The sequence below is a fragment of the Enhydra lutris genome, unplaced genomic scaffold, assembly GCF_002288905.1.
Source record: "Enhydra lutris kenyoni isolate GAN:26980312 unplaced genomic scaffold, ASM228890v2 scaffoldscaffold7, whole genome shotgun sequence".
Lineage (NCBI taxonomy): Eukaryota > Metazoa > Chordata > Mammalia > Carnivora > Mustelidae > Enhydra > Enhydra lutris.
Window position 1 is genome coordinate 5756138 of NW_019154091.1, and position 19721 is coordinate 5775858.

Here is a 19721-nt window from a genome sequence, read left to right on the forward strand (position 1 = left end):
CATCCTGATTAAATAAATATCAGTGTCTGGTACAGAAGCTAACATTGCACTCACTGGATTCACTAGAGCCTTTCCTAACTAGAAGCACAGACTTGCTGTTATCCGGGACTGTTGTGTTGTGAGTTAGAACCCTCACCAGCTGAAAATGGGGTCCGTCTCTACTTGCAGTTAATTTTCAGTTTGACCCTCAAGTTGCTGTTTTCTCTGTTTTCAACATGGTGGCCTCGCAGCCCAAAGTCCCAGAATCATCAAGTCCACCCAGGGAAATACTTCAGAACACAGAGGATCTTAAAAATTGATATATAGTAATATCATTAGGCCAAAGTACTGTAGATTAAACTTGACCTGGTTTACTCGTTTGGTGGGGGTGGGGGAAGACCTTTCAACTCAACAGTATGTGTTATAGTTGAAATTAAAACTACTTTCCCAGTAAGAAGTAAATCAGTTTGGTTCTTTATTCTGAGAAATATTTCCTTGGTGTACTTTGTTAACACACATGCCAAAGATTTGGCTCCTGCTCCCACTGACTTCACAGGTCAGTGGAGGAGTCCAACATGTTAACATTTTTAGTTTCCCCAAAGTGGGAGAAGTACCACTGTTGGGAGGGGGGGGTCTTTGTGCATCCGTCTGTCTGCAGGAGCATGCTACGTGATTCCCCAAAAGGCAGGGTCTCCTAAAGTCGGTTTATCCATACCAATAACAGTTAATGCTCAAGAGCTGTATTGCAGGCCTCGCACACGTGATTCTGTGCATTCGTTCATCTAATCATGGGGTAACTATTGCTATTGTTCCCGCCTTTCATGTGGGGGAAGCAAGGCAAAAGAAAAGTCAAGTAACTTACCCCAGGTGACCCAGCAAGGAAGCTGTCCAGCCAGGGTTGGAACTGGGGTGATTTACCTTTACCTCCAAACTCCTGACCCGAGGCTGCACCACCTGTCTAATGAGCCCGTGGAACCTTTATTTTCCTGAATTTTAAAACAGCTGAAAATGTGGATCATTTATATTGATAAAGAGCTTTAAGAACCCTCAAAGACTCTGTAAAATTAGCCACATTAAACCATTTAGGTACAGTCATATGTAGTAATTCGGGGTACATGCCAATCTGTTACCCTAAATAAAAATTTCAGGAGTGTTTTTACTGCATCTTAAGCAACTGTATTTTTACCCACAATACTTAAACATATGTACTTTGCTCCAGAACAAACCATACACAATTTTCCTTCTTCAGAAACATTCGGAGTGTTCGGTAGGCACAGTTAATTTCTAAGTTTATCTCAACCTGTTTATTCATCTCTAACATCCCCTCCAGTTCTGAAGCAAAGATAATACTACACTGATGTCCTGGTGTTTAACTAGACACATATTGTTTCAGTCAAAAATAGGCCATCGTAAGCTAAGGTGTGTGAGATGTAAGGAATTCACATCATTTTACAATATGGAATCCCTTCTGTCTCTGTTCAGATTAGCCAGCCTTTTTCCCTCTTTAACCTGTCGTACAATTTTTCTGATAGACTTGACTTTTTAGAACAGTTTTGGGTTAACAGATAAATTGAGCATAAAGCACAAAGTTCTTGGGGCGCCTGGGTGGCTCAGTTGGTTAAACTGCCTTCAGCTCGGGTCATGGGTTTGGGGTCTGGGACCGAGTCCCATATCGGGCTTCCCTTGCTCGGCAGGGAGCCTACTTCCCCTCTCCCTCTGCATCTCGCCCTGCTTGTGCTGTCTCTCTCTCTTTCTCTCTGCCAGATAAAATCTTAATATAAAATAAAAAAGATAATATCCTCTTCTTTAAAAAAACAACAACAAAAACCACAGAGTTCTTGATTTATATCCACCACCACTGGCCTCACAGCTGCCCTTATTAGTAACATCTACATTGGTGTGCTACCTTCGTCATAATTATGAACCAGTTACTGTTATGTCATTAACTAAAGTCTGTGGTTTACATTAGAGCTCATTCTTCATGTTATACACGGTGTTCGGGTTTTCACAAATGCGTAATGTCCTGTATCTCCCATGACAGTTATCACAAAGAATCCTTTCATGCCCTAAACATCCCCTCTGCTCCACCTGTTCACCTTCTCTCCCCTCCAGCCCCCGACAACCACTCACCTTTTTACTGTCTCTATACTTTGGCCTTTTCCAGAATGTCCTATAGTGGGAATCATACAGTAGGTACCCTTTCCAGACTGACTTCTTTCATTTAGCAATAATATGCTTTTAAGCTTTCTTCTATGTCTTTTGTGGCTTGACAGCTCTTTTTTGTTTTTTTTTTTTTAAAGATTTTATTTATTTATTTGACAGACAGAGATCACAAGTAGGCAGAGAGACGGGGAGTGGGGTGGGGAGTAGGCTCCCCGTCGAGCAGAGAGCCCAATGTGGGGGCTCGATCCCAGGACCCCAAGATCAAGGCCCGAGCCGAAGGCAGAGGCTCAACCACTGAGCCACCCAGGTGCCCCCAGCTCTTTGTTTCTAATCACTGAGTACTAATCCCTCATGTGGATATACCACATCCATTTACCTGTGGAAGTCCACGTTGGTTGCCTCTAGGTTTTGCAGTTATGAGTAGAGCTGCTATAAACATTTGTATGCAGGTTTTCGTCTTAAGATTTTTTTCTCCTGGCTCCAAACTCTCTTAAAATTATCTTCTGAATTGTGTTTAGTGAAGAAGAATCAATAGGAACTTGCATTAAACCCCGATAATTTTTTAAAGCAAAATTGTAATTTTTGTCTTATCTTTCAGAGTTTTCTACAATAAAAGCCTAAGAGATTAGATAGGCCTTGATATTGAGGCACACTTTTAGGAAGATTGAGTTCTGCGAATTATTTTGCTCTTCAGTAGAACAACGTGGCCGCTTATTTCCTTTCCTGTGACAGGTTTACAGACCTAGTGAAAATTAAAAATCTAAAAACCTATATTAGTAATATGTGAGGAGTTGTAAGAGATGTCTGTTTAATCTGAGCATACTCATTTAGTGCTGCCTTTTACGTTACTGGCTGGGTTCTCCAGCTAACTCTGTGCTCAGAGACCATCTTCATTTCTGAAAGGACTCCTGAGGGGAAGCATTAGTTCTGAGATCCAGAATTCGATGGCCCCTAAGATGTTCCCCACAGAACACAGAACCTTCCTTCTGTCACCCCTCATGTCACACTGTACATGCACCTGGGTCATTAGGCCCCATGCCCCTGGAGGGCAGGAACTATGTATATTATATCCCCAGGGTCTCCCATAGCATAGCTGCCTTTTAAAGTGGTTTTGATGGTTCAAAAAAAATTCTATGGTTCTAGATGCTTGTAGAGTCTAGTTCAGTAAAAACCTCAAAAACACATTGACCTCTTCCTCTAAAATTTGAAAAACAAGTAAGTTGATGGAGATATTTGCTTTGGGTTTTTTCATTTGTTTTCCCGCAAGTATAATGCCAGTGTCCCAGCGATTTCCCTGGTTTTCTGTGTTCACAAAAATGTAAGAGAGTATTCAAAAACTTGGGCATCTTGCACTCTTATTCCAGTTTTTAAAGGCCTTCACTGAAAGAGAAAATGATGGGAAACTGTAGATAAGAGGGTAAATGTAATTTTGCAGTTTTGTATTTTGGGAAGGTGACTTGTTCCTCAATCAGTTGGGATTAGCTTGTCTCTTTTAAATAATGTGTCCACAGGACTGAACTTCACAAAGCAATAAAGACATTGCTTTGGCCTTTCGGTGTTCTCTTTGGTATAAGTGACTCCCACTTCAAAGATTCTAAGATGTACAGTGGTTGGTGAAAGGCCAGATGAGGTTCTAGTCCTTTTTGCCTCACCAGACTTACACACATACCCCATGCCCCAGCCCTGAATTTTGCCTCGGGGTATAATTATCACTAACACACGGTGGTCAGTCACTTCTCTAATTAGATATACCATTATGAAACCTGTGCAACTGTACGAGGCGGGCCATTATATTTAATTTAATACTCTGCAAAATCTGATTTTCTCTAATCTCATAGTTGATGATTAGTATTGTTCACAGGTGTCTGTGCTCAAGGAAATTTCTCTTTTAAAAAAAAGAAAGAAGGGGCGCCTGGGTGGCTCAGTGGGTTGGGCCGCTGCCTTCGGCTCGGGTCATGATCTCAGGGTCCTGGGATCAAGCCCCGCGTCGGGCTCTCTGCTCAGCGGGGAGCCTGCTTCCTCCTCTCTCTCTACCTGCCTCTCTGCCTGCTTGTGATCTCTCTCTGTCAGGTAAATAAATAAAATCTTTAAAAAAAAAAAAAAAGGAAAGAAAACAGATACCGTTTTCAACTACAGTCAGGTAGAAATCTGTCTTCTCCATCCAAGACAGGAATTATTTACAAATCATTTTTAAGTCAGGAATAAGCAGCTCTTCTGGCAAATTTATTGGGAAATCTTTATTTCCCAAAGGGCTTAGAGAGTTCAGATGCCACAGTTCAGTGTTCTTGTTGAGTCTGTTCCCCTGCACCTATCTCACTTTTAAACTTCCGGTCTGGAGGCAATTCTAAAGTTGAATTTTCAGATATATAGACTTCCAAATAATTGCGCCTTGGTTGAATTCTGAAGGCTGTCTTTTTTTCTGTGCTTATAAGGAAACAAATTAATGTCGGAGAACGGATTGGAAAGCTTGAAAAAAAGATTTTAGAATTAGATGGGAATGTTAAAAAGCCTCTTTGATCTTAGACTCCTGTAACACCCTCACTAGTCCCCATCTCTGAAAGATATCGTGGGCCTCCTCTGTCTTTAATTCCCACTTGTCTAAAGTCACGTTTGGTTCCTTCTGCAACTCCCGTCTATGAGGAATTGTCGTTCCCAGAAATCATTTCAGGGACTACTACTTAGAAACCAGGCTGGGGAAAAAAAACACTGTAAACAACTGTTTTTTTGTAAGTCTCCATGGGCTCAAGTTTCAGAGAAGAATCAACTATTTCCCTTTTGCTCCCTCCCAAGTACTGCACGAGCCAGGTCAGGTGTAAGCCCACCGATGTGAACGTGTGTTAAAATGACGATACACACAAAGAAATAGCATTGCTGGCTGTCTGCTGCTGAGCTGGGCTCACAGGGACCTGTGCTTTCGCTTTGTGGGTGTTTTCCTGGGGACTGAACAGTTCCAATCCTTTCATCCCATATTGTCTTCATAACCCACGTTCTCTTAATTGTGTGTGTGTGTGTGTGTGTGTGTGTGTGTTTCTGTTCCTCTTGTTACTGGCTCTTTTCCCATGTAACACCCTCAGTACTCCACAGCACCGGATTTCACGGGCCGCCTCTGTCTTTAATTCCCACTTTGTCTTACGCTCTCTTTCGTAACGTACTGAGTCCATTGTCATCGACCCAGATGCGTGGCTCCACCAAACATTCATTGTTGCAACCGCCATTTCACTGCTGGGCGAGCTTGCAGCCCAGAGAGGATTCCACTGTGCTCACTGATCCTGTTTTTACTTCTGCTCTCTTTTGCTAGTGGGAGGTCATACTTTGGAAAGCAGCTCAGCGACAGCATCCATCCTCAGAATAAGAGTAATAGCTGAAATCTTTTGGTTCTCACTACACGCTAGGCACCGAACTACGTAGTCCTCACGGCTCTCCAAAGTAGATGCCGTATTCACACACCCATTTTACAGACGAAACAACTAAGACATAGAGGTTAAATACCGTGACGCACAGGGAAGGCAAGATAGGAATCCAAACATGCCCTTCTGTACTCCCATTTGCTCTAGTGCAGTACCTTCTGGAGGAAGGAGCTTGGCAGTGGGTCCCTCCATAAATTCAAGATGCGCACACACACACACACACACACACTGCAGTTGTACTTATAAGCGATGGATTAAACAAGTTGGTGTGTTTTTTCACATGTTTACAGTTGGCTTTTTAACCAAAATATTATACGTTTTTAAAACCTCACATTTTATTATTACAGAAGCAATACAAATTCATTGTTATCCCGTTCTAAAAATAGAGCTACAGAGAGGAGAAATAAAAGCAATTGTAATTTTGTCACACAGAGATAGTAAACCCCTCTCTCTTAACCCCTTGTTCGTAGGTAAGCCTCCAGACTGATTCATCATGCATTCATAGGCATCCCTTTCCTAGAAAGAAATAGAAATATTCAGTGCCTACTGTTTTCTGTTTTCTAATCTATTTTTAACATAACAATATATTTTACAGTGTTTATTCCAATATATATTCATCTTCAGTATCACTCACAGTGGTTGAACAATATTCTAATTCATAACTGAACCAAAGTTACATAACCAGTTCCCCTTACTGGTCATTCCCCTTATTAGGTCATTTGGAATCTTTTCAAATTATAACCAATACTGTGGGCAACATCCCTAGACCTGAATCTTTTGCAGCTGGTCTGATTATTTCCTTAGAATGAGCCACTAAATGTAGCTTGGCTAGGCCAAAAGTATACCCATCTTGAAACTCTGGGGGTAAGTTGCCAAATTGCCTTCCCAAAAAATTGTTCCAGTTTACACTCCCTGAAGCAGTACACAAAAATGTGTTGATGTTTGCTTGTCACATCTCTCAAGAGGATGTACTTAATATCCTGGATGTGCTCCTCATTGAGGCAGAACTGGGGGACTTTTATGAGAAACCATACATCTTCAGCGTGACCCCTGGGCTTATCAGCTCTGTCTGATCAACATCTATTCTAGATTTAACTCCAGAACCTATCTTTATGACCTGAACTGTTTATGTAAAGAATGTTTTATACTTTCACAGCCCCTGAGAAACTATGGAAGATTAAATAATTCTTGTTATTTCCTCTGAAGACCAAGAGCTGTAACTAAGTGCTAACTAAGGAGTTTTGGAGATTTCTTGTCGAGTGGAGGATAGTGTGTTTTGATAAATTAACTGCTCTCTGAATTAATGTGGGATGCAGTACAACGGAGTTTACATGCATAGCAGCGGAGAACAGTTCTGACAGTGACTTTCAATCAAAAATCAACTGTTGGGGCGCCTGGGTGGCTCAGTGGGTTAAAGCCTCTGCCTTCAGCTCAGGTCATGATCTCAGGGTCCTGGGATCGAGCCCCGCATCGGGCTCTCTGCTCAGCGGGGAGCCTGCTTCCTTCTCTCTCTCTGCCTGCCTCTCTGCCTACTTGTGATCTGTCTGTCAAATAAATAAATAAAATCTTTAAAAAAAAAAACAAAAAAAACAAAAATCAACTGTTTTAAGTGCAGAAGTTTTCAAACTGTGGTAGCAGCAGCAGCATCTGGAAATTTATTATAAATGCAAACTCTTTGGCCCTACCTCACTTACTGTCTTAGTTTGTTCAGGCTGCTGTAATAAAAATACCACATTACAGGCAGAAATTTGTTTCTCGGGGTTCTGAAGGCTGAGAAATCCCAAGGTCAAGGTGCTGGTAGATTTGGTGTCGGGTGACGGCCCTCTTCCTGGCTCATTGACAGTCATCTTCACCCTCCCCTCTCACAGTGCAAGAGGCCCCTCTTATAAGCCCACTAACACCATTCAGAGCTCTGTTCTTACAACCCGAACATCTCCCAGAGGCCCCACCTGCTAATACATTGGGGATTAGGACTCAACATTAGAAGTCTGGGGGAATCACAGACATTCAGTTCATGGCACTTACTGAATCAGAAACTCTAGGTGTGGAGCCCAGCGATCTTGTTATTTAACAAGTCTTCCATGGGATTCCAGTGCTCAAAAAAGTTTGAGAAGCACTGCCTTGGTAGGCTGGGCATTCCTGTTAGGTCCGCTGGGTAGACAGGCTGCCCTGGTAGAAGCGTTCGGCCAGGGGGTAGAGATGGAGGGCATCGCCGTGCGCTGTGCTAGACTCGGCCAGAGCGTGTGAGTTACACTTGGCAGGGCAAGAGCCAAGTCTATGCCGAGGAATCGTTTGAGTGGCTGCCTGCCCACCGTCTGCTCTTGTCACATGGTCTGAGCAAGGCCCTGTTTTCACCCAGCCCTCACGTTGCATCCTCATGACCGGAAAAGCCCTTGAGAGGTCCTTGAGCCCCATTCCCCAGCCAAATGAGACTTACCCCTAAGTCATTAGTGACAAATGAGAGTCCGCACTATTTTTAAAGATGCCCAGAGGGAAAAACTTCCCAGCTGTCCCTAATAATCCTCCTGCCCTCCCAAGAAGTCTTTCCTTCTCATCTGCATGCTTGCAATTTGAACCAGTTTCTTAGTAGAAAAATGAACACCCAGCCCTTCCCTCCTTGAGCTGATAAATCACAGAGGTCTCTGAAGCTTTCCCATCCCATAGGAATCTCTTGGCCTATCTCTAATCATGTTTGTGGTTCTCTGAGTTCTTCTAAGGCCTTCATGCACAGCGCTGGGCACAAGGGCTCTCTGGAAAGTTTGCTGAGCTCTTCATGCGTTGAGAGCCTGGTACTGTGGTTCTTTCTTATAAAGTTGGCTTTGTGCTCGTTACCGTACATTAATTCATTTGCTTTTTCACTTAATAATCACAGATTTCAGCAGCTGTTAGATTGAACCCTATGGAATTGCTGACATTTAGCTGTTTTTTTTGATCCATAAAAATGGCCATGTCATAGGGTTCAATCTAAGACCAGGTGCTAGTCATCATGGGGGAGACAAGAAACAAATCAAGAAAGGGGTGGGCTATCCTCAAGGAACCCCCGCCCCCAGAGTTAGGGAAACAAACAATCCCAAGACCAGGACAGTTAACCCCAAGGGAGAGCAGCAGAGGTTCCCAGGTCAGGCCTGGGGAGCAAGAGACAGCCATCGTGTCAGGCTGGAGGGGCCACACGAGGTTTTCCCAGAAAAATGACACTGAAACTGAGTTCCAAAGTGAATTTCAAACGGCTGATCTGTGGTCTGCTCTCTACCTCTTATAATCTCCACAATGTATAACTAGTTTTGCTGAATACGAAATATGATACTCCTGGTTTTATACATTTTTTTACGTCATTTGAAAGTCACTTAGGGCTACCAAACATAATTGTTTGATCTTATTTTAATTTACTTGCTGAAACTGAATACAATAATTAAGCTTTGAAACGAACTAAAGAAAATATTATATGGCAAAATTAATAGTTATGACTCAGCACTTGAATATCTAACTAGAAAGCATTCTCAGGGTAGCCATGTGTGGGTTAAAAATGTAAGTTAGAAGGCAGTAGACCATTCGGAGATGTATTCCCCAGTCTGTGTTTAAAATACATTGGAAATGAGCAGAGTATTGTAAGAATGAAGGGTCGATGACATCCTCCCCATGGGCTGCCCCACTCTGTTTCCTCTTTGTACTGGTTACGGGCACAAATGATTCTCATTAGGAACATAAACATCACTCCAGACTCAATCGCAACATTACAGCTCACAACTGAAGTGCTCCCTGTCGTAAACCTCTTTGCTCTCACTCACACTTATGAAAGTCATGCTCTGAGACCAGAGCATCCCTGCAGCTCAAAAGGATATTCTCATACTGTTGATTCTGCATTAGAAAATGAGAAACTGTTTCTTTCCGGTGCATGCTAGAAGGATAAAACAAAAGCACTAATGGCAATTTCTGACTTGCTACAAAGATTCCAAGCAATTCATAATTTATAAAAAGGAAAAAACAAAAGATGGTATTGCTTTCTTGGGTGAATCCAAAAAATCCCTCTTTTAAAAAAAATGTTGTAGATGTGTTCAATTACTTTACCTGTTAAGAATGGTGTCTTGGGCGCCCACCTGCAGATACAAGGGATATGGAATCCCTAGTCTGTGTAAAGCTTACAGATAAACCCAAGTGCTAAATGTAAAGCTGGCTTTGCTGTTAAGATTCAAAAGTTGCCTTTTAGTTTAGGTTTCAGAAATGTAGCATCCCTGTATAACTAAATATTGTTTCTCTTGGAGCAATGAAAGGATGATAATCTTATTTGGGGGAATTGTGAACAAAATACAATTGACTATCACTATAATGCTTTTTTAGCAGGAGAACAAGATGCTATAAAGGTTAAGTTAATTTGGGGCATCCTGGGAGTGTTCAGTTGCTAAGGTATCCAGAGGTCCTCATTATAAATCAATCTTTCCTGTAAAGCTGGCACTGAAGGTGGGGGTGGGGAGCAGAATTTGAGGACTGGGAGAAGCCTCTGAAATTCCATAGAGTGTGGCATAGGGAAAAAAAAAATGGAAAGAAAAGAGAACCATAGCATAAGATTTGCTCTGAGCATTTTACTGAAGAAGAAAATTCTGTTTATACAAATAAATAAAGCTCGAATGTTTTAACATATGTACATATATGGGAGTATTAACTATTCAGAATCCCAGCAGAGCTTGCAGATAGATCATAGTGACTGGCATTGCCCAAGAGCAATTGCTTTGTAACTTGACCAGTGATGTCCAGCCTAGCTGCCTCTGTCCCTGGGAAGGAGAAGAAAACCGTAACTGCAACACGTAAGAGCAAGTGGAGACAATAGGATGTGGGCTGCCAATGATTGGACTGAAGCCCTTGCTCACTTTTCGATATCTGTAGAGCCTCCATAAAATGAAGTGGGCGTTTTATTGGATTTCTTGCCCCCCCTCCCCCGGAATTATTCCCCCAGAAGACTCAGTGTATTTGCTTTCTTTCTATGTGTTTTCATCTTTGGTTAAAATAACATATGAAAAGACCTCTTTGAAAGCTCTGTCAAAGTCCACCAACAGAAAATCCCCTGAAAGAGGTCGGATTTTTATCTCTTATAGAATTATAAATGCCTTAAAGAAGGAGCAGGTCATTGAAGGCCCGCCGAGTGCCTCTGTGGCCAGCCAGGGTCCCTCATCTTCTTGTCAAGGCGCTCAGCGGGAGGGAGGTGCGGTTTGGACTCCCGACTGGGATGTGTGTCCCCCCCCACCCCATCCCCCGCAGCCAGGCACGGCCCGCAGCCCGGTTAGGGTTAGGATGGCCTCCAGTTAGGAAAGCAGGGATCCTGGGCACCCACAAAAGAAAAAGAAATGACTGTCTTTTAGGTTTTCTTCTTTGTTCAATGTCACTGAACATACGATGTAGAATCTTCCTGTCGGGACAGAAGTCACCACTGATGCCCTCATTGGGAGCGGAAGAGCCCGCGTCCCCGCCGCCCTGTTGTTCCAGCTCTCTGCTCCCGCGCCCTCGCATCTGTCACGCAAATCACCACGTTCTTTCCTCTGTGGACACCACTGTCCTCAAGCTGCTCTTCGTAAAATCAGCAACACATTTTTTCAGTTGCAAAAGCCAGGGAGTTCACTCAGAAGACCCCATAAAAATAGCAGCCGCTACGTGTGCCACCCCTGTGCTGGGCTTCTTTTCCCGGGCTTTTCCTCGGTGGGTCCTCGTGGCCGCGGGCGCCGCTCGCACCTTCTCTGCCATCTGCCCCTGGAGTCTGAGGTTTCGCGCTCTTCTTGTTCACTCCTCGAGCCACCTCATCTGCTCCCATGTCCTCAGGCGGCACCCCCTCGATGCGGATGGGGTTCTAGATCAGATTCGCATTTCTCATTTCCTGCGGGACATCGCCCCCCCCATTATCGAACTGAGCGTGCGCGCTAGGGTTTTCTGCAAAAGCCTGTTCCCTGTAGTACCCGCTTATCTCAGCGAATGGCCCCTTCATCTGTGACGTCCTCTCGCTCTCGCGGCTTCCACGGCACATGGATAGCAGAGCCGCTCGAGTCCTCATCTATTCCATGACTATGGCTTCCGCTCCAGCTCGGGGGCTTAGGGTCTCCCGGTTGAGCTCGCACCTCCCGTTCCTGACTCTGGCCCTCCAGCCTCAGCTGCTCCAGGGCATCCAATCACCAACGTTGTCTTTCTGCCACCCACCCCCTCCTTAAACACTTCCAGGGGATTCTGGCTTGGCAGAGTAAGTCACAAGCTTCCAAACCTACTGCACCAGCTCATCTTCCACCAATTACCCAAACCCACCCTATTATTTCTCATTTCATGTCCATGTGGATTCTTCTGCCAGAACGTCCTCTTTTGGCACCTAGAAAATCCCTGTCCATCCTTTAAAAGCCAGCCCAGTCAGCCCCAGCAGGCGAATGGTGCTTGTTGAATGAGTAATGAAGATTTGCCCCACTCTCCCCTGCAAAGTGAGCCTCTCTGCCCAGTACTCTGGAAGCCCCACTTGCGTGTCGCTGGTGCGTTTATCAGCGTTTGTGTTGCAGCTTCTCTTTGCAGCGTGTACCTCCGGTGCTGCCTCTTCCTCTCCCTGTCCCGCACAGACCTCTTTCCCAACCCTCTCTCCCTCTGAGCCCAGGCACAAGGCTCCGAGTCTGCTCAACACAGCCCTTGGGACAGCCGCTTTCCACAGACTGTAGTTTGCACACAATTTGAGGTCTGTCTGACATGCCCTGAAGTAGACTCAGAGTTTTCCCAGCACAGTGGGATGCCTACGATAACCACTCAGCTGCCGAATGGATAACAAATGGTTTTGCTTTTTCCTTTTTTGTTTTTTTTCTTAATCCTCAATGTTGATATTTTCATCTTATGTTAGCTATATGTTACTTCACGGTATGGCTAGATCTGTCTGATGGAATGTATTCATGGCAAGAAATGAGCGTGGTAATTTGTTGAAATCCATTGTTACCTTTGCAAAGAATTCCTCACACATTCAGCACACCAAGCCACTGCCCATGCCGGCTGTGGCTCTCCCCCTGTGCAGAGCTCAGCCCATGATTTTGCCTTAAAATCCATACACTGAGTGTTATTTTTTCTAGCTTTACCTTTGATTTATCTTGCACACTTTTTAAAAAAGATTTTATTTATTTATTTATTTGAGAGGAAGAGGGAGAGGAGGTTGGTTGGGGAGAAGAAGAAGGAGATGCAGACTCCCTGCTGAGCGGGGTGGGGAGCGGGGATGGCAGCTGGAGCCTGGGACTTGACTCCGGTATCGTGACCTGAGCTGAAGGCAGACAATGGCTCAACTGACTGAGCCACTGAGGTACCCCTATGTTGTACACTTTTAAGAGTTGTTTGGATAAAGCATTAAAAAGATAAAAATGTCTAAATTTCTTTGGCAGGGTGCCTAGGTGGCTCAGTCTATTAAGTGTCTGCCTCTGGCTCAGGTCAAGGTCCTGGGATCGAGCCCCACTTCGGGCTGTCTGTTCAGTGGGGAGTCTGCTTCTCCCTCTGTGACCCCCCCTGCACCCCCTATGCTCTTTCTCTCACACAAAAATAAATAAAATCTTTAAATCTCTGGCAACCACAAAAGAAAACTAGCAAGTTCAGGTAATTTTAAAACTAGTTAAAAAGCAGTTCAGGAGAAAGGCTTTTTTTCTGTATTATATGAAACATTTAATAAATACTAAATAGTAACACTCTTACTGATCCGTGAAAGATGTAATATTGTTTTTAAGCTCAGTGAGTTCCATTCACACTATCCAACTAAAAGGCTTCCTTAATTCTGGTCACATTTCAGAATTTAAAAATGGAAAATTGGGTAATATTTTCTCCCAGTTCCCTTACTGTCCATAAGACAGGTGGTTGGGGAACACCCACAGTGGAAGTTTGTGGTGTGTCAGGCACAAGGCTGTGTGGCACCGTGAACGGTGATGAGGGGACAAGAAGGGAGAGATGGGGTCTGAAGAGCCCGCGGCCACTCCTGCAAGAGAGGCTGTGCTCCATCTGCGTTTACCCATAAAGCCTGTTCTCCCTCTACCTTCTTAGGACTTTGTGCTGTCAGTGAATTATTGAAATGGTTTCCTCACCTTCTTATGTATTTTCTCTCCTCTTTTGTTCCCACCTGTCTTCTCTGGAAAATCCATCAGGCTAACTGTCAGGTAGGTTCTTCTCAGTGTTTATTTAATGTGATTATTAGGAGGAACCATAGTGGGGACTGAAGGACACAGACAATTGGAGACCCGTGATGAATGATCAAACCAAACAGAAAAGGTACATCCTAAATTGTGGAGAAAGTTTGCACACATGCATAAAACTCCCAAAGCTGCAGACTAGCAGCATGTGAAGCCCGTGTGAACATCTGTCATAAGAACTTAGCCTGAGGAAATCTAGCGGCTCTAAATGACGAAGGAGGTTACCTGGACTGTCCGGTTTTGCTGTGGCTCAAAATATGGACTGTTCCGGAGGGCTTCGCTGTGGTAGGGGGGTATTCTGTCCTGCACAGTCACCAGCGATGGTGCGACAAATTCGTCTGCTCTTCGGGATTTGGCCAGGTTCAAGAAAAATTCACAATGAGGTGCTTAAATCCCTCTTCTAACTACATGATTCAGACCTACATCGTGCCTTGGAGAAAGAGTGACTCTGGGCGAAAGGGGGAGTGGTGGCACATGTTTTGTTAATGCTAAACTCACCCTTGGAGTTAACTCTGACACAGTTTAACTCCAGTCAAAGAACGGTTGCTTGAAATCGCAGTGGGAGACAGGGCTGTTCCATTGCTCCCTTTGGTGTCAGGGAAAAAGGAGTTTTCCTTCACCCACGGGAAGTGGCAGAACAAGCTCTTTTTAGATTCTCAAGTGCAAGACAGACACTTTAGAAGCCCAAACTGTGGCTGAGCCTAAGAGAAGAGAGACATACATTTAAATTAGTGTGTTTGGTGTGTGTTTGATGTGTGCGTGTGTGTGTGTGTGTTGTTTTTAAGTTGGGCTCATTTTTATCTTTTAAGAAGAGAAATTATGTGCTTCAGTTGCCATGCAACACAAACTGCTCTAACAGCTTTCTAATTTTAATTTCAGAAGTCTACAGAGCAAATGAAGAAGGTCCCCACTATTATTCTTTCGGTCTCTTATAAAGGAGTCAAATTTATTGATGCAACAAATAAGGTGAGTACCGCACCTCTCTTTGGTTTGTACCCCAGATACACTTCTGGGCATATGATCTAAAATACTTTGCTCCCATCATGCCCAGCATTTCCCATTTTATTCATGTCCTGCCCTCCACCTTTCTGCTCCCTGAACACAGCTGTAGATGTGTGAGCGCACGCGCGCGCACACACACACACACACACACACACTCACTCACTCATACATATACACAGAAGGGCACGTTGCATCTGGGGATTTCATCTAGGATTCCTATACATGTTTTGCTTTTTCTGTGTGCTTCTCTAACAGACTGTGGCCATTTAGTATCTGGCCCTTTGGATCTAGAGAACATTACAACAGAAAAAAAAAAGTCACGGATGTAATGAAAATGTAGCATTGTCATCGTTCCTCCATCAGAGGAAAATGATACTGGCCAAAGGACCAGGACATTTGTCTTCCCATTTCTCTAGCAACATCTACATCCTTTCTTTGGATCCAGTGAACACCTGACACAAGGAACACATTCTCTGACTTTTGTATCTTATAATTGCGTTTATTCTCAGCTACTGAGACAGAGGAGAGGATTTCGACTGTATTGTTTTCTTAAGAGGCACAATCAGAAAAAAAGCTCAAGGCATGCTGTGACTTTGTACTCACAGTGGAAACAGTTCATGAGCTCTGAGGTCAAGTGCGAAGAGCCAGGTTGCATTTTACTTAAGTGTTTAGAGTCCCTTTCTTGGTGAAGATGACAGAGCACCAGGGCTAGACTAGAATGCTTGGGTGTGACTACTGTCACTCCATAAACAACCAAATCTGACCAGTTCCTCCTCACAGAACCCCCAGATGTCCACATGTTTTATTCCTGTATAGTCCCAACTGACAAACTGTAGAAAGATCCCCGTTGGTGAGTACCATTTATTTTCTGGACCCCCTACGGGGTTCCCCTAATTGTACTCACTCCAGTTTGAAGAAAGGGACTCAAAGTCATGGAACAGGTGGACTAAACAATAGTTAACTTAGGGCCGGGGCAATTGGATTTAGACACCGAGGTGGGGGGTCCCACGGGCGGTGATTCCTGGGTGGCTATAATAACCTGAGCATCAGAATCAGCCAGTTCTGGGGTTTCCTGGTGTATCCAACAGAACAGGGAAGATAGCTTTGTCAGCATTCAGACAAGCCCAGGCTCTCTGGGCCTACTTAGAACAACCTCCCAGTTTTAGCAATGGTTCTGAAACCTGGACGGAAAGCTTACAACCCAGCACGACGGTGCAGGCTGATCTTTCCAAAGCATGGAGTCAGATGCCTTGTAGGAAATGATAGTTTCAACCTGGCAACAGGGTGTTGGCAATTACTGTCGTATGATCACAACTGTGGAGATCGTCATCAGGAAAATCCCGACTGATTTGCTTTCTTTATTAGTTGGAAGCAACTTTTAGTTACTGGTGCACAAACTTTCTTTGTCCTTAAATTATAGTCAGTTGGTTTTTAAAGTTTCAGAACATTATGGAATTCTCATGGACAACACCATTACTGTTTCTAAGGTTCAAGAAAGGCTTTGGCATCTGGGTGTTTTCCCTAACTTTGAGCAACTCTCCCTATCTATTTGCATTTGAAAACCATGAATAGCAATATATTTTTAGTATCAGAGTTTGACACTTCCTTAGATTAACCACCTCAGGAGTCTTAGATTCTGACAATTTCTAAACAAGTGGTTTTTGTTTTTAAAGATTTTATTTATTTATATGACAAAGATCACAAGTAGGCAGAGAGGCAGGCAGAGAGAGAGGAAGAAGCAGGCTCCCTGCTGAGCAGAGAGCCCTATGCGGGGCTCAATCCCAGGACTCTGGGATCATGACCTGAGCGGAAAGCAGAGGCTTTAACCCACTGAGCCACCCAGGCGCCCCTAAACAAGTGGTATTTGCCCTGAAAAGTGCCCAGAGTCTTAAGGCTGTCATTCTGTGGAGCTGGTGGTGTGACCTGCTGGGCCTGTATTAGCAGCAGCTTCTCGAATCCGCTGTCCGTGTCCTGCTGCATTTGGCTTGTGGACACATCAAGGGCTGCAGAACCTGATCCTCCCATACCTTGAGGAGACACTTCTGCTTTAGTTGCCAATAATTAGATGAGTTATCCACAAATGCCTGCTCATCCGTGGCTGTTGTGTGGAAGTGCGAGCACTGAGCAATACACAGAAGATAATCCTGTGTGAATAGAAACACTAAAGAGGACAGCATAGCTCTCGAGGTCTTGGAGGTGGTCCTCAGCATATGTGCAAAATCTAGAGCAAAGGCAAAATGTCTGTGTTGGTGGCAGGCAAAGCCAGCCTCTCTCCGATGCCACGTGCCTGATGGCTTTTTCAGGAATCGGGAGACATCGACTTCTACACTGACAAGTGTACAGTGTCCCCCTCCCAGTGTCTGCAATGTGGCCGATCTAGCCCGATGGAACAGTCGATAGGGAGAGAGTGGGTGACTCAGGGCCACATCTGGTCATTGGTGTGTGAGAAGCCAAGGCAGAGAGATCGGATTAGAACAGCAGAAGAAAGAAAGAGCATTGGGCTGCACAGGTGGGATTTGAGGGCAGAAGGCTGAGAAGCACCACCACCAGCCAGGGCTGAAGGACCGGTTCCGAAAGTCCTCGAGGCTGCATTGTTGAAGGGCCGTTCTCCGGCTGTGTTGTGAGGGGAGCCGTGCTCCGACAGCCAGGCCCCGGCAGTGCCTGCTGGGCTCCGCTAGGCCAGCCGGTTCTGGAGCAAAGGCCGACCTCGGATTAGCGCTCACCGTGGGAGAGGAGCGCAGTGTTGAACTCCAGAGGCCTGCTTTCTGTTTGCTCCCCGGGACCTCTGCCCTGGGAGGCGTTGTCTTGGGGAGCCGCTTTGGTTGGAAGGACTTGAGGAGCGCGCGGCTATTTGAAGCCCTCACAAGATGAGGTGCTAGAGGCCGCTAAGCCTGCAAGGAGGCAGAGCCAGGAGTCACACCTTCGTATTCATATTTGATGCTTTCACTGTGCTTTCTTCCTAAACGGCCCTCTCCGGCTGCTGCAGGGCTCTCTCTCCCTCTGGAGAGCTGGAGGTGCTTGTTCCACCGGACGGTGCAGGGACGGGAACAGAAGGCCTCAGGCCTCTGCTAAGTGACTGCGCTGCAGTCTTACCGCCAGCTGGTCCTGGGGACGGACTGAACCCTGACCCAACCTCCCCATCCCCTAACCAAACACGGCTGCTGTCCCTCCACCGCCACCGGCCAGTTTGCAGTATGCTGCTCTAATGTATCTGTGACACCCGTTAGGCCAGAAAAGATGAGCCCTCCAGCAAAGCACTTCTTTCCTTTCAATCCAAGAAATCCTGGACTTCGGCTGCTCCGTGGAGAAGGGCTTGGTACCTAGATAGAAACTTCTAAATGTATTGCCTAGAACTTAGGAAACAAATCGAACCACTAGTCCTGATTTAAGAAGGGAGAGCAGAAAGTAGTCTTGAATTCAAAATGGAACTTGGAACAGACCTAGTCCTAAAATGTTGTAGATAGGGCCCAGCAGCTTTCTGGAGATCCACAGCCCAGAGAGAACTCTAGTGAGGCCTTCGGCCCAGAGGTCTCTGACAGTTTGGATACAGACTTGTGTTCAAACCAGCAGCGTCTTGCAAGAGGTGGCACAGTCCCCACATCCGGCGCGTGCATTTTGCCTTCCCGCCCGCCCTGACCCCTTCCTCAGTCTTCCCATCCAGCTAAATTAGGAAGAGTGCAGCACTGGGGTTTGGTTTTTGTTTGTTTGCTTTTTGAATGCCAACTTCAAACAGGGCTTAGGCTGTTTTTTTAAGCACAAAATAATTCAGAACATTTGCTTAAACAAGTGCTCGCTCTTTTTCTTCTTCTTCTTTTTTTTTTAATAGCACATACTTCTCTTTCCAAAAAGCTCAGAGTCAAATTAAGAGCCCATTAAGCATGTGTGCTGTTCTCATCTGCATCAGCCTCTCCACGGGTCCCCTCCAGGCAGCCCTTAGCTGGGGCTGCTGCCTCTGTTTCGGGTGCTTTCTCTGAAGTTCTCCCAGAGAAGGCCTGGCCTGAGGAGGGGGACTCAGGAGAAAGGCCCTGCCTGGCAGAGCCAAGAGTAAGGGAAACGGGGAGAGGCTGACTCCTGGGCCCCACACTTTGCATCACACACCCTTCTGAGAACCTCTCTATTAACTGGCTGGACCACACACTTGTACTCTATACCCACAAGGCAGGCCCCTGTTTAGCTGTTTCTCAACATGATGAAAGGCAAAAGACAAGAAAAACAGTCTGTCCCTGTTGCAAGTACTGAGCTGCCAAACTTTCCATCCCAAAGAAGGGGTGGCATGAGCCCCTCCTCCCTCTTTGTTTTGAGCCTTTTAAAAGCTCTAGTCTCCTTAGAATATGCCTAGATATGGAGGCTGAGCAACAGAAGTGGAGTCTGTTTTAAACGAAGATGCATCACCTGTTCCTTATGTGGACATCCACCGTTAATTTATGGAGGAGCCACTAACTGATGCGTGGCAGATGGTAGAAAGAATGAGTTCCTCCTTGACATCTTCTCTAAGGAGGAAACCAACCGTCCAGTCTCCAGCTGTAGTGTCCTTGGTCTCGGACGCACCTTCCGCATGGAGAGCTGGCCTCGCTGTTCTGGGAAGATAGTGCAGAGGGAGGGCAAGCTCTCAGGGCTTCATCACATTCCAGCCCCATGGGTAGATCAGGAAGTTCTGTTCAAAAGTGCTTCTTTACATAGGCTATCGATACGAACTCACTTAACTGCATACAACAGTTAGGATGATTACACATCAGTTATTCTTAACTGAATATAGAATACATTTGTTAGCCTGCCTTCCCTCTGGACCACAGCAAGAGAGGAATAAAAATTTTAGTAGAGGGAGGGGAGGCTGATTTGGAAACATGGAGCAACACAGAGGAGGGCAGCTAAAAGACAGCCCTGGGCTCCTGGGGATAGAGAAGTGGGAGATTCCAGAAAATGAGGGGAAGGGCAAGAAAGACAGGAAGGATGTCTTAGTCCGTTTTGGCTGCTCTAACAGATGACCAGACTGGGTGGCTTA

The 19721-nt window shown here is 45.2% G+C and overlaps 1 protein-coding gene across 13 annotated transcripts in view; it reads left to right on the plus strand.

The window, feature by feature from the left end:
* LOC111141988 (ankyrin repeat and sterile alpha motif domain containing 1B) overlaps positions 1-19721 on the plus strand; it is a 1155119-nt gene that overhangs the window by 1105953 nt on the left and 29445 nt on the right. For all 13 annotated transcript variants that reach the window (XM_022494890.1, XM_022494891.1, XM_022494892.1 and 10 more), the window contains 2 exons: positions 13673-13684; positions 14597-14683. In XM_022494890.1, coding sequence (XP_022350598.1) covers positions 13673-13684; positions 14597-14683 — 99 coding nt within the window. The remainder of the gene's footprint in view (positions 1-13672; positions 13685-14596; positions 14684-19721) is intronic.